This window comes from Canis lupus, chromosome 30, assembly GCF_011100685.1.
Source record: "Canis lupus familiaris isolate Mischka breed German Shepherd chromosome 30, alternate assembly UU_Cfam_GSD_1.0, whole genome shotgun sequence".
NCBI classification, from domain to species: Eukaryota; Metazoa; Chordata; class Mammalia; order Carnivora; family Canidae; genus Canis; species Canis lupus.
Genome location: NC_049251.1, coordinates 15,226,523 through 15,253,542, shown reverse-complemented (window position 1 = coordinate 15,253,542; position 27,020 = coordinate 15,226,523). Strand labels below are relative to the sequence as shown.

General features: G+C 35.4%; 1 protein-coding gene across 2 annotated transcripts in view; it reads left to right on the top strand.

Moving 5' to 3' along the window:
• The window catches only part of CEP152 (centrosomal protein 152), an 88,990-nt gene extending 78,591 nt beyond the window's left edge, over nucleotides 1-10,399 (top strand). For both annotated transcript variants that reach the window (XM_038580372.1, XM_038580371.1), the window contains 5 exons: nucleotides 939-1,035; nucleotides 1,803-1,906; nucleotides 3,843-3,999; nucleotides 4,249-4,352; nucleotides 8,982-10,399. In XM_038580372.1, the coding sequence (XP_038436300.1) occupies nucleotides 939-1,035; nucleotides 1,803-1,906; nucleotides 3,843-3,999; nucleotides 4,249-4,352; nucleotides 8,982-9,997 (1,478 nt within the window). In that variant the 3' untranslated portion in view covers nucleotides 9,998-10,399. The remainder of the gene's footprint in view (nucleotides 1-938; nucleotides 1,036-1,802; nucleotides 1,907-3,842; nucleotides 4,000-4,248; nucleotides 4,353-8,981) is intronic.
• Nucleotides 10,400-27,020: the final 16,621 nt, after the last annotated feature.

The window sequence follows — 27,020 nt, the reverse complement described above, 5'->3', positions numbered from 1 at the left end:
GCTATACTGGTTACTTCTTTTTTGTTTTTGTTTTTGTTTTTTTTCTTTTTTGTTTCTTAAATTTCATTTTTCACCATGTTGATTTGGTAGCGCTTATTGAAAAGTGATGGAATAAGAGTGAGTGATTTAAAAATATGCAAGTTATATCAATCACTAGGAGAAATAGAATGATTCATTACTCAATTTACAGGGTGTGTTGAGAGGGTGGCATAGGAAACATGGTGTGTCTTGTTCATATTTATTAAACATTGGTATTGCCAGACTTTATATAAGGTGCTGTGGACTTATTATTTTATTTCTATTATCTTAACGGTAAGTATCTCTGTTTTACATATGAAAAAACTCAGGTTCAGAAAGTTTAAGTAATTTGCCCAAGAAGCAGAGCTAGGATTTAAACCCATGTCTCTCTCACTCTGAAGTGCATGCTTTGTCTTCTGTTCCATATGGACTCCATCAGTCTTCTCATCCTCTTTTTAAAAGTCCAAAGAATTGAAAATCTTGCATTATTGTGAAAGTGGTACTTACTTAATCTTAATTTTCTTCTTATTTTGTATAGCAGTGCTTGTTCAATGTTCATTTATATGAGTATAGACTGTATACCAGGATCCAGGAGAAACATGGGAATAGAAGACCCAGTATGTTTCAACAGAGCTTCAATCTAGCTGGGAAACAAAATAGATGCATATGAAACAGTTGGAAACCTATTCCAAGACAAGGTGTAACCCAAAGCAAGATGTGGATGTAATATTGATTTTAAGTGCTGAGAAATTGGAATAGGGAATAGTCAGATTAGGATTATCAGGGAATGAATGATACAGGGAGCAACTGCCATTTCTACAATCTCCTCTATGTGCACCATGTGCACTGGGAATTTCAGGGAGAGGAAGATTAAGGAAAGAAGAGATTAACCAATATACCATTAATTTTCTTTTTTTTAGAAGAGAATAGTAAAGTTGTTGAAGAATTAATAGAAGAAAACAATGACATGAAGAATAAATTGGAAGAACTGAGAACACTTTGTAAAACACCACCAAGGTAGATTTTAACTATTTTATTTTTAAATTTATTTTTATTTATTTTTTTGAGAGAGGGAGGACACATGTGAGAAGGGAGTGGGAACCTGTGGGGGTGGAAAGGACTGAGGGAGAGGGAGAGAGAATCCTAAGCAGGCTCCATGTCCAGCACAGAGCCCAACTTGGGGCTTGATCTCACAGCCCTGAGATCACGTCCTTGAGGCTGAAATCAAGAGTTGGTTGCTTAACCACCTGAGCCACCCAGGTGCCCCAACTTTTACTATTTTAAAGAAATTATTTATTTCTAAGTATTTTTAATTTTTTAACATCAATTATATAAATAATGTTCATACCAAGAATATAAAACTTGTTATATAGCAAGAACTATAAAAAAAGAAAATCTTCCAAACCCTATTCCTAGTAGATACCCTCTGTTAACCTCTTGTTTTACATCATTTAAGTTCCTTTATACTCACATGTACATGTTTTAAAAACTGAGGTTATTGTGTAAGCTATTTTCTAAGCTTTTATTAATGTTATAAGATAAACATTTCCATATGTCATTAAATATTCCCCTATAATATGCTTTTTAGTAACTTCATATATTTTCATCATGTGGATTTATCATAATTTATATAAATAACCATAACATTTGTTTCTTTTTCTTCTATTTTAAATAACTATAGCGAAGATTCTCACATGATTTTTTAAAGCACATCTCAATTGGATGGTATTAGAATATATAGATAGATATTTAATCTCTATTTGCAATATTTGGTTCATTTTTAGGTCATTGTCAGAAGGGGCCATAGAAAGTGCTTGCCTGCTATGCAATGGGAGGGCCTTGGAAGAACTTCGTGGACAGTACATTAAAGCTGTAAAAAAAATTAAGCGTAAGTCCTTAAGGAGAGTTCTAAGATTTTAAGGTGGTTTGAGCCTGTTTTATTAGTAGCACTAGTAATTTCAGAGAATTTGCCAAACCACCTTGTTCTTTTCTAAATTACGCAGCGATGAATCGTTTTGCCCAATATCTTGTGGACGTGACTTGAGGGTAGAGTTATTTTATATTGTTAATTATCCTTTTTCTTTCTTGGTCACTAATATTAAACTAAAAATTTCATAATCTTAAAACTTAAATAGCTAAAAATGTCATGTGGGTTTTAAATTAGCAAGTATTACTTTCTACCATAAGCTTTTAAAGACCATAGAAACTAGATCTAGTTAGGCATCATTCTATTCTTTTTCAAATATTTTGGTAATAGATTAAGCCATTTTCAGATCCTTTGCTGTAAGAGGTGATGCAACATACCCTGCAGAGCATTTCTTTGGTTTATGTTTTCTCAGTAGAATATCTCCTGTTTTTTTTAATAGGTTTTTTTTTTTTTTTTTAATTTATTTATGATAGTCACAGAGAGAGAGAGAGAGAGAGAGAGGCAGAGACACAGGCAGAGGGAGAAGCAGGCTCCATGCACCGGGAGCCCGACATGGGATTTGATCCCGGGTCTCCAGGATCGCGCCCTGGGCCAAAGGCAGGCGCCAAACCGCTGCGCCAAACAGGGATCCCTCTCCTGTTTTTTAATTACAATATTGCTTAGATTGTATGTTTGTCCCAAAACATTAGCCAGTGCTGATACAGGAGAAATGTATGTTTACCTTTTAAAATTGGTTTCATTTTTAACAAAATGAGAATCTTGTGTAGATGTTTTGAAAAGCCCACTCAGTATCAATAAAGACAAATTGTTTTTCAGTTGTTGATGGTGCCAACACAGGGCATGTTACTACAAATCAAACAAAGCAACTTTTTGTTAACAATCATATTGGTTGGGAAGTGAAATTTTAAGCTTTTTTTTCATTCTCATATGCTACCTTGTACGTATGTGTATTGTTTAACATTCTAGATGTTGGTTGGAGGTTTTCTGTTGACATGTATTCCAATTTAATTTGTCCCACTTCACATAATCAGAAATAATCTTTCAGTTAGTGTTTTTTTTGTGTAGAACATCTAATTTTCAGGAAGAGCTTACTGATATGGAGGGGGAGAGCTCTATGAATTGAATCTTTAATATAATTGAGTGATGATATTCTAGAGGTAGGATGTAGCCCTAGATTTAGTAAAAAAAATGTTGACCTTAAGTAATGGTAGTTTCAATCAAATCATGTTGAATCAAAGATAAAAAGAAAACTTCAGTGAACTATTTTTAAATGTAAATTTCAGAAGGCAACATAAGTCTTATCCTCCTCCCTGGCATTTTGTACATATCTCTCATGGATTGTAGTATTATATTTACTTGGATTCTCATAAGTGCTGCTGAAAGAATTGAATAAATAATGAAACATGGATTTTCAGAGCATAAGTAAATGGGAATATGAATCTCCACTTCTTATTTCCTCCTTCTGTCTTTCTTTGGTTCTTTCTTCTTTTCTTCCTCACCTTTTATGTGTATTTTTCTCCCTCTCTTAATCAGACAATACATAATTGAAATGTGTAAGTTTCTGCATCTCATATTTATTTTCTTGCCTCAGTGTTTTGGAATATGACAATGTTTTGCTAAAGAATATGCTGTTTCCTTAACATATGTGGCTATCATCATCATCATCATTCATCATAAAAGGACTTTTAGATTATTTCTCCTTTGAATCTCCCAAAATAGGGATCTGAAACATTTCCATTTTAATGATTGTGGAAAAGTACAATGTTTATATCTCTGGTCACTTCACCTCCCAGAAAATTGATCTGAAGTCTGCCTCCCCTGTTTTTGAAAAACTGCTAGTAAATGTGCATTTTTGGGGGTTCCTCCCCACCAACTCCCTCCCTCACCTCGCAACTAGGTGATATGCTTCGTTATATTCAAGAGAGTAAGGAAAGAGCTGCAGAAATGGTAAAAGCAGAGGTGTTGCGAGAACGTCAAGAAACCGCCCGAAAGATGCGCAAATATTACTTGACTTGCCTCCAACAGATTTTACAGGATGATGGAAAACAGGAAGGGTAAGTTCAATCTAAACAAACAATGTGTCCTGAGACTACCAGGACAGCATGTTGTCATTTTCTAAACATTTTCCTGAAACACAAAATTAACTATTTCTACATGATCATCCATTAGGGGTTAAGAGAGGCTTATGTCTGTACTACTCCAAATATTGGCAGGACTAATAGGAAAACAGAAATCCTGGGGCTAAGGAAACTCATTTTTTCCTTTAAACTATTATTAATTTAATATTCTGGAATTCCCCACAGGGCTGAGAAAAAGATTATGAATGCTGCTAGCAAACTTGCTACAATGGCAAAATTGCTGGAAACACCAATTTCTAATAAATCCCAGAGCAAAACTCCACAGTCAGGTATGTCAAAATGAGTCACTTGAAGAGTTTTTTTCCTCCCTTCTCTTTTAAATATTTAATATTTTTAGTATGAAGAAGAACAAGGAATGTAAGGAGTGAGAATTTATAAAGTTGTGCCTGTGTTTTACTTATGCTAGAAACTTACAAAAAAGAGTGTAGAGTTTCAGTTCAAGTAGGCAGACTGAGCATACCCATCAGCTCCCTATAGTTATTTCCATTCCTAGAAATGACAGAAAACATTTTAAACAAGTTAGTAGAAGAGAGGGAATGATAAAGATCAGAGCAGAAATAAATGAAATAGAGATTTAAAGAAAATAGTAGGAAAGATCAACAAAATCAAGAGCTGGTTTTTTAAAAAGATAAAATTGATAAGCCTTTAGCCAGACTCTTCAAGAAAAAAAGATAGAACTCAAATAAATAAAATTAGAAATGAAAGAGAAGTAGCAACTAAAATACAGAGGATTGTAAGAGAGACTGCTACGAAAAATTATTGTCAAAAAATTGACAACCTAGAGGAAAGGAATACATTTCTCAAAATATAGGGTCTTCTGAGACTGAATCAGAAGGCAATAGAAAATCTGAACAGACCAGTTACTAGAATTGAAATTGAATCTGTAATTACAAAAATTTCAACAAACACAAGTTGAGAGCCAGAAGGATTCAAAAGTGAATGCTACCAAACACTTAATGCCTATCCTCCTCAAACTATTCCAAAAAATACAAGAGGAAGTAAAACTTCTAAATTCATTTCTATGAGGCCAGCATTACCCTGATACCAACCCAGAAAAAGATACTATAAAAAAATAAAATTAGAGGCCAAATCTCTGACAAATACAGATGCAAAAATCCTTGAAAAAATATTAGCAAACTAAATTCAGTAGTTACCTGAAAAGGATCATTCACCATAATCAAGTGGGATTTATTCTGCACATGTAAGGATGGTCCATTATTCACAAATCAATCTATATGATACACTACATTAACAAAATTAAGACCACAAACCATATGATCATCACAATAGATATAGGAAAAGCTATTGATAAAACTCAACATCAGTTTACGATAAAAACTCTCAACAAAGTAGGTTTAGAGGAATTTTACTTCAGTATAGTATAGGCCATATATAATAAACCCACAGCTGACATCATAATGAGGAAAAACTAAAAGCTTTTCCTTTACAATCAAAAACAAGACAAAGATGTCTACTCTTACCACTTTTATTCAACATAGTACTGGAAGTCCTAGTCATAGCAGTCAGATAAGAAAAATCCAAATTGGTAAGAAAGGAGCAAAACTGTCACTTTTTTGCAGATGACATGATACTATAAATAAAAGACCCTAAAGACAACACCTAAAAATGACTAAAATAAATGAATTCAGTAGTGTTGTATAGGGTATAAAATTAACATACAGAAATTTGCTGTGTTTGTATGTGCTAATAACAAAGTATCAGAAAGAGAAATAAAATGATCCCATTTATAATTTCATCAAATAGAATGAAATACCCAAGAATAAATTTAATGAAGGAAGTGAAAGACCTATACTCTGAAAACTTTAGGACCTTGATGAAAGAAATTGAAAATGGTGTAAACAAATGGGAGGACATACCATGCTCATGGATTGGAAGAAGTAATATTGTTAAAATGCCCATACTACCCAAAGCAATCTAAAGATTCAGTGCAATCCCAATCAAAGTGTTAATAGTATTTTTCACAGAAGTAAAACAACCCTAGAATTTGTATGGAACCACTAAAGACCTTGAATAGCAGAAACAATCTTGAGAACAAAGAACAAAATTGGAGGTATCACAATTCCAGATTTCAACCTAAACTACAAATTGTAGTAATCAAACAGTGGTGCTGGCACAATAGTAGACACATAGATAAGTAGAACAGGATAGGAAGTCCAGAAATAAGCTCATGATTATATGGTCAATTAATCTACGACAAAGGAGGCAAGGATATACAATGGGAAGAAAACTGTCTCTTTAATGATGGGAAAACTGCACAGCTACGTGCCAAAGAATGAACTGTATCACTTTGTTAAACTATACACAAAAATATACTCAAAATATATTAAAGACCTAAGTGTAAGACCTCAAACCATAAAACTCCTAAAAGAAAACATCGGCAGTGATCTCTTGAACATTGGCCTTAGCAGCTTTTTTCTGAGTATGTCTTCTTAGCCAAGGAAAACAAAAACAAACTATTGAGACTACAGCAAAATAAAAGTTTCTGCATAGTGAAGGAAACAATTGACAAAACAGAAAGGCAACTTCCTGAATGGTAGAGCATATTTGCAAACGATATATATGATAAGGAGTTAATATCCAAAATATATATCAAGAACTTCAATTAGCACCCGCAAAACAAATAATCCAAAAATTTAAAATCAAAAGATAGAAGAAATGAACAGACAGTTCTCCAAACAAGTCATACAAGTGGCCAACAGACACATGAAACATGGAAACCTCAGTTCAAAACTGCCAGAAAATGACAGTTAAAAGTAGGAGCAAAGTCAAGACTGTTCCATGTGTGAAGGCAGGATGTTGCAGGAAAAGTTGTAAGCCTAGGGGATACCAGTGAGATAAATAGTTGGTGTTCTAGAGCACAATAACTAGGTGGAGTCACCCTTTTTATAAGTCCTTCTCCTTCTCCTTTCCCTTCCCTTCCCCTTAACACTGGGTTGGAGTAAGAGCAACAGGAACAAAGAGTCTTGGAAAGGCTCTAGATTGCTGGTCACACCAAGGAGGAACTTAGAGCCTACATGTCCAGAGTACCAGCTATTAGGTTTTTCTGCCCTTCAGCTTGTTCCTTTCACTACACTCTCAACTTTTTTTTTAAGATTTCATTTATTTATTCATTCATTCATTCATTCATTCATTCATTCATGAGAGACATAGAGAGAGAGAGGCAGAGACATAGGTGGAGGGAGAAGCAGGCTGCATGCAGGGAACCCGACATGGGACTCGATCCTAGGACTCCAGGACCATGCCCTGGGCCAAAGGTGGCACTAAACCACTGAGCCACCCGGGCTGCCCTCAACTTTTTTAAACAAGCTAATGCTATACTCAGAATATCTAGAAGATAAGCATTCAACTAAAATCACCAAGTATCTGTGGAAAGCCAGCACCATGGTAAAAGGTACCAAACTCAAAGTAAGACAAGCCAAAAAAACCAACAGAACTTATACCTATGGAAACAATAGAACAAACAGAAGGATCTGAGAATATTAGAAAATTATAGTATTCTCAAAATGATATAAGAACATATTGTAGAGGAAATTTAACAAATATGCTAAAAGGTTTACTTTTTCAAGGAAAAGATACAGTTACTGATAACTCTAGCCATTGCTAGAAAAATGCAAGTTTAAGTATGTGTACTAAGACTTAAGCCTAGTCTGTAGAGAAATAGAATATATAACTCTCAAGCTAGTAGGGCGAAAAACTTGTGAGAAGAGGTTTTCAATCTAGCAGAATCATGAAAGAGGAAAAATACAACTAGAAAGCATGGGTAATAGAAAATTATTGTAGGATCAAACACCAGCAATCATGCTAAACATAAATAGGTTAAACTCACTTTTTAAAAGACCATAATTTTAATTTTTTAAAAATCCAAACATGTTATTTCTATGAGAACATCAAAAATTCAAAATGAAGGAATTAAGAATAATATACGAAGCAATGCAGTGTTGATATTAGATAAATACAGTATTAAGCAAATTATACTTAGCATCGGAAGGGATTAAAGTGAAGTTGATAATGGTAAAGAAGACTCCTAAAAACCTATAAATGGGTTCTGTTTATAATAAAATAGGTTTAGAATATATAAAGCAAAAGCTGATGGAAATGTGTAAAAAATGTGGTACATTTCCAGTCACACTGGGGGATTTTGAACGTATCTGTGGGGAAATGGGGCTTTTGAACTTCTAGAAAGCTTGAAGCAGAGATTGTTCAGGAATCCACAAGTCTGATACTAGTAGACATTCTTCAAAAAAGCACAAAGATTATTTGTATAAATTTGAGATTGGTGGTGTAAACCTTGGGTATAAAAGATTTGGGGCAGCTGTGCAAATGTGCCTAGTAAATGCAAACCCTTTTCATGATCCAGGGTCTAAGATACACTACTCAGAGAGATGCTGCCTCTGATATTTGCTGTGTGGCTGCTTTGCCTCTGATTAGATTTAGTGTCAGGTAGCTTAAATCGTAGCTTAAATCAGAAACTCTATTTTAGCTTTTACTCTGAGTGTGTGTGTGTAGGTGTGCTTATGTAGGCATTGGGCGTTGGGGTTCTTCTAGCAAATTTTCTTCATCAGAGCAGAATTGGAAACATTACAGTTAGCTCTTGAAATGCTATATCTGTTGCAGAAAATAATAGATCAGATGCATAACAATAATGTCAGATTTCAGTAACAAAATTGCCTAACTTTATTTAGTGGAATATATAAGATCGTATTTTAAAATGTCCAGCATTAGTGTATTTTCTTTGAGAATGATTAAAACATATGCATTCTTTGGAAATACATAAAAACAATTTTTTCCCCTCATCTTTCAATGTTAAATTTCTCCTAATTTTGTTTTCCCCTAATTTTGTGTTCCCTTGTGTATAATGGTACTACCTGTGACTTCAGAGATGCTGACTGGAGTTGAAAAATCAAAAAGAAATGATGTGAATCAGAATACACCACGTCATACAGAAAGCAAATCAAACAGTATACAAACTGTTCCTAGAAGTATGTGTGACCAAGTTCCGAAGAGAAGGGCTGCTTGTAACTTACGAAGACGGTTAGAGGACACAGAGCATGGGTACATAAAGCACATGGGTTCCAAAGGGTCACACTCAGACTTCCAGTTTGGAGATAACAATTACAGACAGCCAGACATGTTGCCAAAAAATTTTTCTCCTGAGTTTGTTCCTTGTGAAGGTGAAAAAGGCTTTGGTTTGCACAAGGAGAAAGACCTCCGTGATACTGGCTCTGAATCACTTCAGCATTCAACTGGATACTCCTTTCTTGGATCCTTTGGAAATAAACCCTCCCCTAGATATACCCCTAATCTTTCTGAATCTGGATCCACACATACAACCTTTCAAGGTCCTAATGAAAGACTTGGTTTAAAAGTATATAAGTGTAATCCACTAATGGAAAGTGAAAATGCTGCATCTGAGAAAAGTCAAAGTTTGAGTGTTCGGGAAACTCCAGTAAAGGATGGAGGGGACCTTGATGACTCCATAGGCTGGCATTCCAGCAGTGCCACTTTACCTTGCAACAGTCACGAAGTGTCATTCTTACACGGTAGACCACAAGAAACTCTGGATATACCTGCTGAAGCTGTTAATTTCAAACAGTTTTCTGCAGCCAGTTGTCTTTCAGATACAGAGAAAAATAATGTGATTTGTCAACCAATGAAATGTCAGAGTGGTCACACTTCAGACCTGTCAGAAGAAACCCTTTGTTCCCAGCCAGAGATCAGTGTGACTCTTAGACACCTACATCACCATAAGGCTGATAAATTAAAGTCAGATTTCAAAAAACTGAGCAGTGCAGTACCATCATCTGTATGTCAGCAGCCTTCGAGAAAATTAATTGCTCCTCTATCTAGCCAACAAGACAGTGGCTTTGATAGCCCATTTGTCAATCTAGACTAATTGTTGTACAGTATTTAAGAAGAATCATTAATATATTGACAAGAAAACTGGAAGGGAAGACTTCATACTGAAAAAATGGTGGGCTCTGTCTATTTTGAGATGCTTAATAACATCTATCATATGAGTAAAGTGTTCTCATAAAATTATATGAGATATTAATGTTGCCTTAATCTTCCAAAGGCCTGATGGTGTATATGTAATCTGCTTCTGTGTGGTGCTTTATATCTGGTTGCTAAACCATCTATTTTTATACTTCTAAATTAGCTTTCTGTGCAATGTTAAATTATTTAAATAAACTTGCATATGGTCTATTGAATAGTTATGAATTCTTTTGTAATTCATAATATAGAAATGTTATATTGATATGTTTGAAATTCATCCAGAATAAAATATAAATCTTGATGATTTGTATTTATGATCAGCCAAATTCAATATTTGAAATTAGTCATGTTTTGAGGTTGTAGATTTACTTGACGTACTTTTCCAGGAAATATCTACTCAGACTTTGGATCCTTGCTCTCAATCAGCGGAAAAGAAGTATTGCAAGGATTGCCACAAAATTCATAGTTGTGTCCTGGTTTCATTATTTAAAATATTAATCTGAATTTTTAAAATTGACATTTGCATTATTTCAAATCTCACGTGATAGCCAGAGACTTTGTCTTTTGTGGTTTTACAGAGTCTTTTTTTTAATCTGAAATACTACTTTTTAAAAATTGAAATAATAGGGGTGTCTAGGTGGCTCAGTTAGTTAAGTGTCTGCCTTCAGCTTGGGTCGCTATCATAGGGTCCTGGTATTGAGCCCTGCATCAGGCTCTCTGCTTATCAGAAGAGGACCTGCTTTTCCTTCTCCCTCTCCCTCTGTCTCTCCCTCTCCCTCTCCCTGCAGCTCCCCCTGCTTGTGTGCTCTCTATCAAATAAATAAATAAAATCTTTTTAAAAAATTGAAATAATAAAACATCATATAGCAAAAATTTTAAACTATTAGATTTTTATGTTCATTCATAGTGCCAAACTGGCTAACTTACTAATGCTTTGGGGAGAAGCTTATAATTCTAAACCGTGCAGAAATGAATGTCCACCTAAATATTGTTTCTAGATGAATTTTTTTTCAGCTTCCTAGACATGGATATGAAAGTTTTTGGTGAGTGCAAATGCTTTTAAAACGTTTATTATAGCTTTCCTTCATATCCCTTACCCTCAATTGTGTTATGGACTGTATTTATGGATTGATTGGGTGTATTTTTTACCAGGCTAAGTTGGGTTGTGGTTGGATGGTTGGCAAGGTGCATCATCATCCTGCTGATAACCATCTCTAAAAGCAAGAACCTAGAAGTGAACCTTTGAGAAGTTGGAAATTGGTGACCTGATATAGATAATCTTAAAATTTAGACCTGGATTTCAGAATTTGGGTTGAAATGAGCAGGAATATAAGTCCTTCTTGTATTCCTGGAGACACAATGCTCCTTTTCCAACAGTTAGGGTATCATTTCTCATTCTAGGCAAACCCCTAAACCATCCATGTTTCTCATGGATCTGGTTGGTGATTGATTGATTTAAACTCCGGTTATAACTGAACTGAAAATCTAGCTCATTGCTTACCTTCTTTTTCATCTTTGTTTTAAATCTTTGTTAGGTATAGGTATCTCAACCCTCAACATCAAGGTTGAAGTTGGAAATCTTCTTGGTCTCTGCTGCTTTTATGGTATCCTCAATATTTTTTAATGTCCATAATTTCAGTAAGATTAAGTTACTTTATTTTGTACACTCTACACAACAACCACCAAGGAAGGTTTATATTGATTCATGTATAAATTAAGAGATTGCACAAACTACCAGCAATTTACATCAGTTTGAAGGGTGATGTCAGAACAGAAAGGAAGTTGGAGCCTCATAGATGTCATGGTCACATAAATCCAACTTCATCATTGTGCTTATCTTTTTTTATATGTTGCTGGGTTTTACTTGCTAGCATGTTGAGGATTTGCATGTGAATGCTCACAAGGGATACTGGTCTCAATGAGTTGGACAGTTCCCTTGCTTCTATTTTCTGAAAGTATTTGTTTAAGATTAGTTCTTTTATCGCCCTTTTAATTTGGGTGGTTATTTATGTCCCTTATTTCATCTCTGATTTTGGTATTCTGTGTCAGCTCTTGTTTTTTCTTAGCCTAATCGAAGTTTTGCCGGTTTTGTTGATTATTTTTTGTAAAGAACTTCGATTTCTTTGATTTTCTTTTTTGTTTTTGTTTCCTATTTCATTGTTTCTTTCCTTCTGCTTGCTTTAGATTTAATTTGCTCTTCTTTGTCTATTCTTAAAGTAGAAGCTTCGATTATTGATATGAAACCTTTCTTTTCTAGTATAGATATTTAAACTTCCGAATTTTCCTCTTAGCGCTGAATAAGTTATACCTCATAAATTTTTATATGTTGTATTTTTATTTTCATTTAATTAAAATATTGCATAATTTCTCTTAGGATTTCTTTTGGTTATAACCATGGGTTATTTAGGAATATGTCACTTCATCCTCCCAAGTATTGGATATTTTCTGAATTTCTTTGTTTTTATTTGTCGGAGAATATAATTTGAATGATTTGAACCCTTTCAAATTTCTTGAGACTTGTTTTATGGTCTTGCATATGGTCTATGCTGGAGAATGTTTCACATGCATCTGACAAGAATGCATATTCTTCTCTTATTTGATGGAGAGTTAGAAAATGTCAGGTCAGTTTGGTGACAGTGTTACTCAAGTCTGCTATAGTCTTGCTGACTTTTTTGGTCTGTTCTGTTATTAAGAGTAGAACATTGTCACTTTCAACCATAATTGTTAAATTGTCTATTTTTCCTTTCAATTCTGTCAGTTTTTACTTCATGTATTTTGGGACTCTGTTTTTAGGCATACATACCTTTATATTTGTTATGTCTTTCTGATGTATTGACCTTTTTATTATTATAAAATGTCTCACTGTGTTTCAAGTGATATTTCTTAAAGTCCAGTTTGTCCTTTATTAATACAGCCATTTCAACACTCTTATTATAACTTTATGTGGCATATATTTTTCTGTTCTTTTAACTTACCTGTGTCTTTTAATTTGAAGTGGGTTTCTGGCAGTCGTCACATTGTTGGGTCTTGGTTTTTGTTTTCTTTGTTTATTTTCCCACAGCTTTGCTCACACACATACAGCACAGCTTTGCTCTTGGATTGGAGTTTTTGGTCCATAAAATTTAATAAAATTATGGTTGGATTTACATCTGCCATTTTGCTTTTTGCTTTCTCTATATCTTATGTCTTTTTATTATTGGGTTATTCCTTTACCCTTTTTGTGTTTTAAACATGTTTATTAGGGTACCATTTTTATTTTAAGTTTTTACTATTTTTAAGTCATTTTCTGAGTGGCTCTAGGTATTACATTAGGCATCTTAACTTATTGCAGACTACTTCAGATTAATAATAACTAACTTCTGGTATAGTGTAGCAACTTTGTTCCAGCATAGCTTTATTTCCTTCCCCTTCCTTTGTGCTATTGTCATTTATATTACATGTATGTTTTATTATGTATATATATACACACACACACTACACACAATACTGTTATAATTACTGTTTTATACAATGTCTCCTAAAGAATTTAAGAAAAGAGGATATGTATAAGGGAACGTGTATACATTTAAAAATGTTTATTATTGCTTCTGCTTCTCGTATTTCCCCCTGGACTCATGTTACTGAGTCTATTTTCATTTCCTTTCATCTAAAGGACTTTTTAATTTTTTTTAATTTTTATGTTTTTTTTTTTTTTTTATCCACATAAGGTAAGTATGCCAGCCACAAATTCTCTCAGTCTTTTTTAGGAATATACTTCAAATTAATAATTTTTAAAGGATAGAGTTTGATGGATTTAGAATTTTTGGTTCCTACCACTCCACCCCCACACTTTGAATACGTCCTTGCACTGCCTTATGGCCACCATTGTTTTTGATAAGAAGTTAGCAGTTAATCGTATTGTTTTCCTATTTGTGATTGTTTTTCTCCTACTGCTTTTAAAATTTTCTCTTTGGCTTTCAACAGTTTGAGCATAGTGTGTCTAGGTGTGCATTTGTTTGTGTTTATCCTACTTGGGATCTCTTGAGATGTAGGGATTTGTAGATTAATACTTTTATCAAATTAGAAGGCTTTTTGGCCATTATTCTTTCCGTTATTTTTTTCTGTCCCTTTCTGGGGCTTATATGTATATTGATATATTGCTGCTGTGCCACAGGTTTTAAGGTTCTGTACATATTTCTTTAATCTTTATTATCTTATGTTTTAATTGGATCATTTTTTATTCATCTACAAGTTTGCTGATTCTAACACCATCTAAATTATGTTATTGAGCCTGTCTAGGAATTTCCAGTTACTGTTTTTGACTCTAGAATTTTAATGGATTCTTTTTAATAATTGCTGTTTTTCGAGATTCCCTGTTGATTCATTGTCCTATTTCCTCTTAATCATTGTTTCCTTTAAATTTTTAAACAAATTTATAATGGCTGCATTATAGTCCTTTTTTATTGTACTATGAACACTAATATGAGATCTATTCTTTTAATCGTTTTTGAATTGCACAATATAGTATTGTTAACTATAGGCATAGTGTTGTACAGCAGATCTCTAGAACTTAATCATCTTGCATAAGTAAAATTTTATACCCACAGCAACTCTCCATTTCTTCCTCTTGTCAATTACTATTCTATTCTGTTTCTAGGAGTTTGGCTGTTTGAGACACCTCATATATGTATTATTGTGCAGTATCTGTTCTTCTGTGAGTTGTAGTCTTTGTTTATTAAATTCAACATCTAAGCACATAGTTTCTCTTGATAGTTTTTTTCTTGAGTATGGGTCACACTTTACTATTTCTTTATATGCTTCATAAATTTACTGAAAACTGGAGATATTATGTAACATTATAGCAACTTTGAATTTGGCATTTTTTTCTCCTGAGTGTTTTAGCAAGGCTTTTGTTATTATCGTTATTAATTTGTTTGTTTTGTAATTTGCCTGGACTTAATCTGAAAAATCTCTCTCCTTCCGTGTGTCTGCTGATTTCTCTGCTCAGTTATTTTAGTTTGTTTTTTTAGTTTTTAAGCTGGCTTTTAGAGGATGCCTATATATATATATACACACACATACATACATACATATATGCTGTTTTATATGCATATGACTATTTATGACTACATATATATATATAGTCATCCAAATATTAGTACTCAAAAATCTTGAATAAGTAGCTCTTCCACCCTCTGCTGATAATACCTTTGGGTGTGTGGAGATATGCAGTCCAAGTTCAGACAATTTTTTGTCTGCCTCCACTTTTATTTCCCTGAGCCTTTCCAGATCTTTTGTACACATGTGTACATCCTCTTTGTCAGCCCAGGGATATGTGGTGAGCTTGGGCCCTCTAAGTCTTCCCTATATCATGCAGCCACTCAGGCACAGATGTGCAGAGAGCATACTGAACCCCTCATTGCAGTCTTCTTGCCAATTTTTTCACTAGTCCGCTGGATTCTTGTCTCAAATGGGACCACAATCTCTGGCAAGCAAAACTATACACTTTGTTTTGCCCCTCTAACAGCTTTCTATTTTGACTAACAAAACTGCTGAGTGTGGGCTTCCTGCCTTCCACGCTGGAGGGAGAAGCTCTTAGTTTTCACTACCATCCTGCTCATCAAGCTGGAGAGAATGGAAATAGCCCCAGGTAAGAATGCCTCAGACTCCCCTTTTCAAGTTGCTATTTCCCTTTGGTTTATCTCCAGACCCCTGAAATATGGTGGGTTTTGACTTTTTTCCCCCTACTGTTATAGCAGACTTCTTATTCTGCCAGAAGTTCTCTTATTTTTTCTCCTAAACTCTTCTTTATGTACTCATTTTTCCTTTATCTTGATAAATATCTTGAAAAACTTCTTAATCTGTAGAAAATAAACACCTGTATACTCTTCATTTAGATTTACCAATTGCTAAATTCCTGTATTTGCTCTATATTTATTTGTAAATACACACCCGCATATATGTAATATATACATTTTTTCTCTTAACTATGAAAGTTAGTTGCAGACAGCATGGCAATTCATCCTTAAATATTCCAACATGCATCTCTTAAGAACAAAGACATTCTCCTACATAAATACAATTGTCACTTTTAGAAAATAGTATATTGATAAACATATATATAGTCTATATTCAAGATTGCTCTAATTATCACAATAATCTGTTATAGCTTTTTTTTTTTTTTTTAGATTTTTGCTCTCTACTTTCTAACTGAGGACGCACTGCTTTTCTTCCATAGTGAAAGAAAACTTATGACCCAGAGTTACTCAGCCATTAATTTTCATTCACTAAATATTTATGACGTGTAACAATTACTTTTTAATGTTCTAGGGGGATAAAGCACTTAAAAGTGATGAGTTTCTATCATCACAACACTCACATTCTAGTCAGGGGAGACAGTAAACATAATTTTTGTAGTATGTTAGAAGCTGGTTAAGTGCTATGGAGAAAAATAAGGTCAAGTAAGGGGAAGGAGTGATAGGAGAGAGGTGGTCACAAGTTTAAATGGAATAGTGGGGGTAGATCACATAGCTGGTAATATTTGGGTAAAGATTTGAAGGAATTGAATATAGCTTCATCATTTCTTATATTCTCTACTTCAGGAACTCTTATTAAGCATAACCTCATCCTCTGTGTCCTTTAATTGTTCTTTTGGATATTTTTAGCCGGCTGCTTCATGGAATTCCTTGGTGCTAGCTTCCAGTTTGCTAATTCTTTGTTTATTCCATTTATGGAGTTTTTTAAAATTTCGCTTTCAGAACTTCTAGTTGATGTGTTTATACCTGTATTTTCTTTGTATAATTTCTGCTTGCTTTGTTTGGTAATTTTTAAAAAGTAGATTCTATTTATATTTTTAGAGACTTAAAAATACTTAAAGTTACTTCGAGAGTAATATTGATGTCACTTGGGAATGAGTTATTATCCAAATTGTTATTTTAATTGTTTGCTATTTTAATTGGCTTTCATAGAATTAGTTTCCCTGTGTATGGAATTTTAGCTTGCAGCGTAATAGTGAAGTGGACTTTTTTTTCTTCTTCTTCTTTCTGAATTCTCTCCTTCCATCCTGTTTAGATTTTTGTGGTTGCCTCTGCCTGGACCCCTATGTCCCCATTTCAAGAGCAGGATTTATATAGGTGGTTTCTGATCCATTAGGCTATCTTAAATCTAGTCACTGAGCCAGCAGCAACTTGGCCCAAGTCCTGTCTGCAAGACTGTCTGTGTCCTCCAGGCTCTGTAGGTGCATTGTTTTTATATAAACTGTGGCCTCAGGCAATGATTGTTGTTCTCAATCACTCTGGGGTAAGGAAGCTCCACCTGGGTTACTAGTCAGTTTTTCCTTTATCCCCTTTAGGTAGGACACTTTATTTTTTATTTTATTTTTATTTTTTAGGTAGGACACTTTAAATACTTGATATGCTGACTGGCCACCTGTACTGCTTTTGGTTCCAGAACAGGTAGTACCTTACTTTTTAAGTCCTCAGACATATCTTATTTTATAATGCCTTATCTTTTAATTTTTTTCCATCATTGCTACATGTTGTCAGATGTTGGGTACTCCCCAAGTATTAATTTACAATGCCATCAGTTACTGAAAATCTGCTTTGCTTTTGACTCTGTGGCCTTTGATTGTTTTCTTAACATCTCTGGGCCTCAGTGGCTGCTGTTATTAAGATTTAGGCATGGCTCACAACTAGTTAATGATTCAAGCAAACTAGATCTGAGAGTGAATGAAGGGGAGTACTGGGAAAATACAGCTGGAAAGGTAAATTGAGTATCATGGGTGGCCTTGAATGCAAAAGCAAAGAATGAGAGGTTTGGTTCATAGAAAATGGAGAGTTACTGGAAGTTAGGTAGCATGATGTGGAGAGATTAGTGAGACCCTGCTGTAGGAGGCCTTTGAGGAACAGAGGAAATAGGGAAGCCAGGAGAATGATGTCCTGGCATAGTTTAGACAGGATCCAGGCCAGAGCCCAGGTGCAACTGGTAGGAATGAAGAGGTGACAAGATTGGGAATGGTACAGCAATAGGTTTAACAGGACTTGCTGCTTGATTGAATATAAAATCAAGGGAAAGAGAGGCACAAAAAGTGATTTTAGAATCTGGGTGATTGTGAAGATGATTGTCCCATCTATAAGTATTGAAAAATCAGGAAGAAACTAGGACATGGTGATTTTAACTGACTTTGCCTTCCATTGAAAACCGCAATGCCCAGGCCTATGGTGGGCACACATTAGTGATAACACCTATTTCACACACATTAACTTCATGCTCAGCCTTGTGGCAAGCTTTTCAGTAGCTCACTTAATCCTCATGGTAGTCTTTTGAAGTAGGGTCCATGGGGGCACTTTTTGGATAAATGAAACAGGCTTAGAGGGATTAAATAATTTGCTCAAGGTTAACACAGCTAACATGTGGAAGAGCCAGAAGTCACATCCAGGTCGGTTGGTCGGTCTTTCTTTCTTTTTTTCTTTCTTTCTTTCTTTTTTCTTTCTTTCAATAAACTTCACTTAAAATAGTGTTAGATTTATAAAAAGGTTGCAAATATAGCACAGAGAATTGCCATATACCTTTCACCCAGAGTGCCTGATTGTTCACATCTTCCATTTGCCACAACTAAGGAGCTGATTTGATCTAGGTTTTTTGTTTTCGTTTTGTTTTGTTTTTACTTTTTTTTTTTTTTTTACTTGAGAGTCCACAGCCCTAATCCCTATACCGTGTTTATTTGACTTGGCCTATAGATGAGCTGGAATTTATTTTAAAGAGAGTGCTTTTTTTTTCCCTCTCCTTCCACTTCTACCCTATGCTCCCAAGAAGGAAAATGAGTTCAGCAGGCTTTCCCACATGTGAAATGTTTAACCTGCTTTCTTGGTAGGATGTAGGAAAAAACCAGGTCTTACTCTTTAGTGAAGATTTATAGAATAGGACATTATGTGGAGGCAGCCTATTTTGGAGCTAGGAATTTACCAACACAACCGAAAAACGTATAATACAATAGGATCATCTTTTATAATTTTATTTTTTATTTTTATTTTTTTTTAAATTTTTTATTTATTTATGATAGTCACACAGAGAGAGAGAGAGAGAGGCAGAGACACAGGCAGAGGGAGAAGCAGGCTCCATGCACCGGGAGCCTGACGTGGGATTCGATCCCGGGTCTCCAGGATCCCGCCCTGGGCCAAAGGCAGGCGCCAAACCGCTGCGCCACCCAGGGATCCCTCTTTTATAATTTTAAAATTCAACCAGTAATGGTTCATCTGAAAAGAAAAGACATTTAGAAATTTCCTAGCAGTAAATAAGCCATTCTAATGCTTCCTGATATTATTATAACAACATTTTTCCTTAAGGACCAGGAAGCAAATTAATTAGAAATCAAAATGGTAAAGTCATTAAAGAGAAACTTTATTTTTTAAAATAATATAAACAGAATGGCTTCTTCCTTAAAGTTCAGCAATAATATGGAAACTTTGAGATCAAATTAAATCCTGTATTAAAAATGTTGTCTGATGAGTAAATTGAATAAAATCAACAAATAATGTGGTTTTTAAAATTATTTTGTTTTGGTTCAGGCATAGTCCTTGTCTGGAAGATTTTTGTTTCCTCACAAATTTGATTTCACAATTTTATTAATCATGTTGTGTACATAATGTACTAGACACAATTCTACTTCCTGTACTTCCCCAACCCTATGAATCCCAGAAACAGTTCATTTTTATAAGAACATAGGGTGAACCCAGTTCATGCATTATCACAATGGCCCTTTAGGTGTTAATGGTTTCATTGGCTACCAGTTAGTTTTTCTGGAGATTTTTTTTTTTTAATGTGGTGCAATTTCACAATCTACCCTGTAGTCTCCAAGTTTTTGTTCATTAAACAGTTACTTTGATTCTTGGATGCTCAAGCACTCACATAATTATGGTTTCTGATCTTCCCATGAATTCAAATTTCTGTTGTTATTGGTTAAAAGTTTTCAAAATTCTTACCTGTTAGATATCTTAAGGTTTGGGCTATGTGTAAACACAAGTAATCACATATGGTTTTGAGGTATCTATAATGGACCAGTTATCATATTAAGCTCCATACATATACTTTGGTCCCATCCTTCCAAAGTTGTTTTTTTAATCCTCATTTTACGGAAGAGAAAGAGAAGAAGGAACTTAATGCAAGGATTCTCAAGCATCTGATAAAGTATCCAGAGTGGCCACAGGGTTACTACAAGGTAGCTATAAACTCAGATGTTTACCATGCATTGTCTATAAACCAAAACCATATATTTCTAGCATTGATGCTGCTTCTTTCCTCAAAAATATGTGGAGATTCTACTGTATCATTGATAAGAGGCCTTCATACTAGAAATAGTTAGGAGTTGTTGCACTGTCTCAAAGAAATGCCTTCTTAAAATCAGATTAGGTTTGCTGCATAGCTCAAATCCAGTAAGTACAAACCATACTTTTCTTAGAATATTGAGGTAATGCTGAAGATCAGACTTTGGAATCAAATACGGTTTGAATCTATTACATCACTTATCAGTGAGCCTAGATTCCACATCTGGAAAATGGGGATATGTGGCTGTTGCCTGTATACACAGTGTTATCACCCACTTCTTCCTTGTTGGTAGAGCCAGGAAAGGATATCTGTTCCTTCCCCTCATGACTGTCCCAACTCAAGAGCTAACTCATGTTTAGCCTGCTTTCAGCACCATGGCTCCAATTCTATTGCGCGATTGGTTAAGGGGGGGCATATGACTCAGTTCTGGACAATGTGATATAAGGGAAGGGCTGCTGGGCAGCGCGCGTGGCTCAGCTGTTAGCACCGTCTTCAGCCCAAGGCGTGATCCTGGAGACCTGGTATTGAGTCCCATGTTGGGCTCCCGGCATGGAGCCTGCTTCTCCCTCCACCTGTGTCTCTGCTCCTTTCTCTCTCTCTATCTCTCTCATGAATAAATAAATAAAATCTTAAAAAAAAAAAAATAAGAGAAGGGCTGGAGGGCTTTGGGAAAATATTCTTTCCTAAAAAGTATCTCCTACACTGGATAGAACTGATGTACAAGGGTAAGTGTGTAACTTCTAGATCAGTGGTGAGAACCACTTTTTAGAGATGTCTTGCTCATTAGAAGCAAATTATGTCCTTCAGGTCACCTCCTCCTGAATAAATTTTGTATGAAGTTTATTTTCAAAGATCTTTTCCTTAGAGCAAATAAAATCATTTACATCTATTTGCCCACTTGGAAGCAAAAATGAATAACAAATGCTGAACATACCTCAAATCAGAATATGTAAGATTAACCAAAGAGGCTTCCTTAGAAGACATGAAAAGTTTTGATGTTCTTAGAAGTCTTCACAGATTTTAGAGCCAAACATATGGATATGGGCAGTGTTGTGGGGTCATGGAGTACAGTGGTCAAGAAAAAAACTATTGAGACATTGTATAAACTTAGTAAGCTTATTTAAGTAGCATGGGGACAGGACACGAGGGCAGAAAGAGCTGCACTTTTGTTGTATGAAGCTGGTGGTTATATGCTTAGTGTTCAAAGGGGAGAAGCCAGGCAGGCAGTATTAGATCCTAAGTGTCTTCTTCGAATTTCTACTCTTAAAACTTTCCCAAGATTTCTTTGGTGCTTATCATTTAGCTTGGTATTAATTATTAGTGAGACATACAGACAGTCATGAGACCCTTTAAGAACATAGCAGCCAGTGCCTATTTGATCCTTATTGAAACTACACAGGCTATAGGTCAGCCTTCTGGGCTAACGGTGAATAATTTTCTGCTTCTGTCCCTGATGAGACACCATAAGATTAAAACAAAAACAAAATAAAACTCAAAAAATGAAGATATTTTGTTGGTAAGTCCCTGAGAACATGAATAAATTGCTGAACATGAATAACATGTTGCTGCTGTAGCTGACAAAATCTATGGCCAGATAGAAACTTGCAAGTTGAAAAATTTGGAATCCTCTGACTTCCCACCTCTGCCTAAGATCACAAGCAAACAGCTGCTCTCCTCCCCCTTCCCATCAGCCTTTCTAGAGTGGTCAGGTCATAGTCTCCCAGAAAAGATGCATAGATAGGTAGCAGAGGAGCCAAAACTCAATGCCAGACTTAGCTTTCAAAATGTTCCATGTGATGGACGCTCAATTCAGAATACTCAGCTGGCCAGAGAAAGGCTTTTGGAAATGGCAGAGGGATTGACGTTCTTCAGTGCGCATTTTCCAGCAAGGACAAATATTTGATTATATAATGAAGAAGTTATGTCTCCTGGCACCCAAAGAACTAACCTCCAGTGACAAATGTGCAACTTATTAAGTAAATTCCACTGAGCCTGCAATGCATACTAGTTGTTTTCTCAAGACACGTAGTTGTTTTACCACCAAGAGCCTTTTCCTCAATAGTTCCAGCTGGCAAATCTCACTCTCATTGGGATCTGTTACTTCGTAATCACACAAAGCTTCTCTGTGGTTTTTTTAAAATGCAAAATAATTTGATGTACTCTCATTCCCCTTTGCTTAGAAACCATGGATAATTGTTGAAGCTCCAAACCCATAATGTGAATTTCTATTGGAGAAAAACCAGAGAGCCCCTCCAACAATATATCTCTATACTGACTCCTCTGCAGTGGGTGCAGCCTTGTTTTCTTAAGATGCACATCCTGTTAAACAGAGATGCCTGCTTTCCATTTAAATGGGTATAAAAATCCACTCCCTTAGTTCTGGAGTGCTCACTTAAGTTTGTCCAGAAAACTTGGCTTTATATGTTATTGGAGTTTCTCCTTTCCCATAAGGCACATAGGGACAGATGGTTGTGCCAATGGTAAGCGTAATCACTGCAACCTATTAAATTAACTGGCACAAATTGTGTTCACTGAGGAGGGATAGAATCATAAGTGAGAATACCTCCATGGAGAGTATCACATCCCTGTTAATAGGTTAAGCTTTGGAGAGGGTTAGGAAAGAGATAAGGATAGCAGTGCATTTTACTTATATCTGAAGACACACCACAGGTGTCACAGATAGAATGATCCATTTCTATGATGAAAATTAGTTCATATTGTTTTTAAATTGTTAATGTAGCAAATAGTAAGTTAAATAAGATGTATTGTGAAAACCCTCCTTCCCAGCACTGATCCCCAGATCTTAGTTCTTTCACTTTGAAGCAAAACTGTCACTCTAAATCTGTGCATATAGGTATAGAAGTATATAGCTAGCCCTTATCTTACATAAGTGGTGGCATATTTTGCCAATTGTTCTGTGCCTTACTTTTACATAAAAAAATTTCAATCAAGTGTATGAAAAATAAATTGGCATTTTTTAAAAGTCAAAAATAGTGAAAACTGGATTAAAAAAAACTGGATAAAATATGGTCAGTAGAAGTATGGGGTGGTCTTTCACAGATGATTTATAACTGAAGTGTGAGGTGACCTTTTAGTGGGGACAACCTTCCTTACCCTAAGATGAAGATGGAGGCAACCTGACAAAGATTAGCTAAATGCAAGTGTCCCCTGCTACCTCCTCTTCCTTACTGTCTGACTCTCCCTTCCTCCAGATCTTCCCAGACCCTCTGTGCCATCTTCCCAGTCCATCTATCCTGCCTATCCACCCCTCTTCTTCCCCTTCCTTCTTCTGCAAATCACTCTCAGTTCTTTTCATCCACTCTTTCCACCTCCATCCTTTCTACCCTTTCTGGATTCCCTGACTACTGCCCTTCCTTATCTTTGGGTTCTTCCTTCTTCAGTTGGAATGGAGGAGCTACCTGTGGTATTGAGGGTCATGAGAAGAATAGAAAGGGTCATAGCAGGCTGAGTCTGGAGAGGATGGCACTGAACTGGTGATGTGTGGAGGAAATAGCCCCGGGGCTGGAATCAAGACTGCCTTCCACAGCCTTCCCTACCTGCTCATCTGTAAGAAGTAGTGTTGTCAGGGTTCAACCAGAGAGTAAGAGTCAGTGGGAGGCATGGGTAGGTAGGCAGATATTAAGAGATTTATTACAAGGAATTTGCTTATGCAATTGTGGAAGCCAGATAAGCAAGTCCAAAGTCTAAAATAGGCAGTCAAGAAGGGAAGCACACCAATGGGGCTGGAACCCCATGGGAACAGGCTAAAGTTATTGCCCACAGGCAAGGCCTCTGTTTCTTATAAGGCTTTCCAAGTCATTAAGCTAGGCCCGCCCAGGATAATCTCTCTAGTGTACATATTCTCATTAGGGACTAAGGTTAAATCTAGCAGCACCTAGATTAGTGTTTGATAGAATAACTGGAAGGAGACATGTGAATGCAACAAAATGGCTGCCATTTTCTTTCATTTTCCAATTCTTGCAAGAAAATATGTCTTATAGTCCACCTTATCCAGAAACATTCTAGAGAGGAAATTCTGGCTAACACAATTTAACCCAAACAAATTGAAACATTACAAAATCACCACAAATAGTTAACATAGTGGGCAATTGCTGGTCAAATGCCCCAGTTCTTGCCAGGCCAGACTCATTCTGGAAGAACTCGCAGCTAATACCTGGCCCCTGAGCTGATTCTCCCATAGAGCCCCACCAGGGTACCACCATCTTTCTCTTGCCATTGTCCATCTTTCCCTTCCCCTGAAACTGGCTCCCTGAGAATAAGAACCAGAGGCCCAGATCTCTTTTTAAGACTACTCTGAAAAAGAACAACATGAACTAATTATATTAAAATTGTATTTCTTCAAAGTAAAAGTACAAACCAATGGGGCAGGGGTCTCTAATCATCTTGTACTCCCACCTACAAAATCTTTCCTTCAGCCTTCAGGGTGCAAAGAACTTGGAACATAGGCAAGATTCTGAGGTCTCTTTAAATATTGAACTATCAAAGAGATGGGAACACAGGGGTTGTTCTGGCCTTTCAGTAAGAATTAGTTGTCAGGATGAAGCATCTCTTAGAACAGGGATTAGGGAATCCTTTTGGTCACTGTAACTCAGTTGTAAATGAAAAGAAAACTAGAAATGGAATGGGAACAAGCTTTTATTCCATTACTGAGTGGCCTTAAAGAGTACAAAGACTCCTTAGCCCCAGGGGTGGGCTTTATTCCACTGGGCAGAAGATTTCCACATGGAAATGGTGATTCCCTCACATCTTTGTAATTTAAAGCAATTAAGTGTGATTGATTGGAAACAATAGTTCTTAGGCAACAGTTGCAAATATAATTTATGCAGGTTACCCAAGTTGAGTTGTAAACTCTCATCTAATGTTTTACTCCCCTCTAGTGGATTTTTTTTTATAGCACATGATACCCCAAGTATGATATAGGATAGCAGGTTTTAAAGGAAAGAAGAATTTAAAAATATATTTAAGATACATTCATGTTCCATAGAATTTCTGTGCAGTTGTGTAGAATATCAAAGATTAAAAAAAGTAAAGTTTTGTCAGTTTCCTTATTTTGCAGGTGAAGAAACTAAGATCTAGGAAGGGGAAATGACTCATCCAAGATCACACAGTTGGTTTCTAATAGGTCATTGTATCACTAATGGCAATTTTAAAATATATAAACCTGTGGTTCTCATGGAAGTAGAAAGCCTAGATCTGTCCACTCCAACGGTCATCAAATGAGGAAAGACATGCCTTAGAGGAAATTGGAAATCAAATTCAGTAAGCGTATTATTGACTATGGATACTCTGGGAGGGGAGGGACTTGCACAGGGAAAGGACGATGAAATGTTAAGAAGGATACCTACTGTTGAAAATTAAGAACAGATAAGCTCTGGTTTGGCTTCCTCTTGGTGCTGCTCATGGATGCAGTAACTGCTCAGAGGTGTCCTTTGGCTTAGAGACTTTACTGTTTTAAGTCTGAATTCTTGCTGAAAATTAAAATTACAAAATTACAAAATTACAAATTCTTGTAATTTTCAGTTCTGCTTCACTCTCCTAAAATGTTCACTATCATTCTCCAAAGCAATTCTACTTCCCTTTATTCTCCATATAAACTTAGTCACATATTTTGTATGCAAAGTTTTAATTCTTGATACTATGCTAATATAATAATAAAAAAGAACTTTTTCTTCTTATTAAAGTAACTCTTATTCAATATAGACAATATAGGAAAGTATTAAAAAGAAATAATTTCCTACAATGGTTGTTCATTTCAAGAGTGTCTGATTAAGCACTTACCAGACTGATCCTCCCACAGATAACTACTATAAACTCTCGGCAAAATAAAACAAAAAACAACTACCTGGAGGCAGTGAAAGCTGAATAAAATTAAACAGATTATGGAGAGAAGTTGGCATTTGGAAGGAGAAAATGGGAAAGTGTGAGTTTTGTTTTTTCTTTTTTTTTCCTTTAATATAGCTTTTAGCTTCAAGGGAGACCATGTTTGGCTATATGCAGCAAGAAAAATGTCTACAAAAAAACAATATTTCTGGTCTGAAGAATCAGAACAGGGTTTAAGGCAACCAAAGCCATTGGAAAATGAGAGGAAAATCCTGGCAATGAGAAAAACAGAGAAGGGAACCAAAAATGCTGTTAAAATTCTGTTAAAATCCTTGCTGATTCCTAAACTCTGTATTATGTGGGTCAAATTCTATTTTGTCCTTAACTTAATTAAGGACAAAATAACTGAATTGAGATTTGGGTTAATGCCCAAGAGACTACAGTTTAAATTTAATAAGTTACCTGCTAAACCAAAATGTAATAGTCTTCAGAAGAATGTAATAGAATACAGCCTTACCAGTTAATGGTCACAACCAGAATACAATCCAAAATTACTCAACATAATAGAAACAAAAATTTATGATCTATTCTGGAGAAAAATGATAATAAAGATAAAATTCAATATGATCTAGCTGTTGGAATTGCACAAAAATTTTCAAGCAGCTATTATGCACAATGACATAAAAGAAAATAGGCTTGCAATGAATGAAAAGATAGGAAATTTCAGGAAGCAAATAAATCATGAAAATAATCCAATTACTGAACTGAAAATTAAAGTA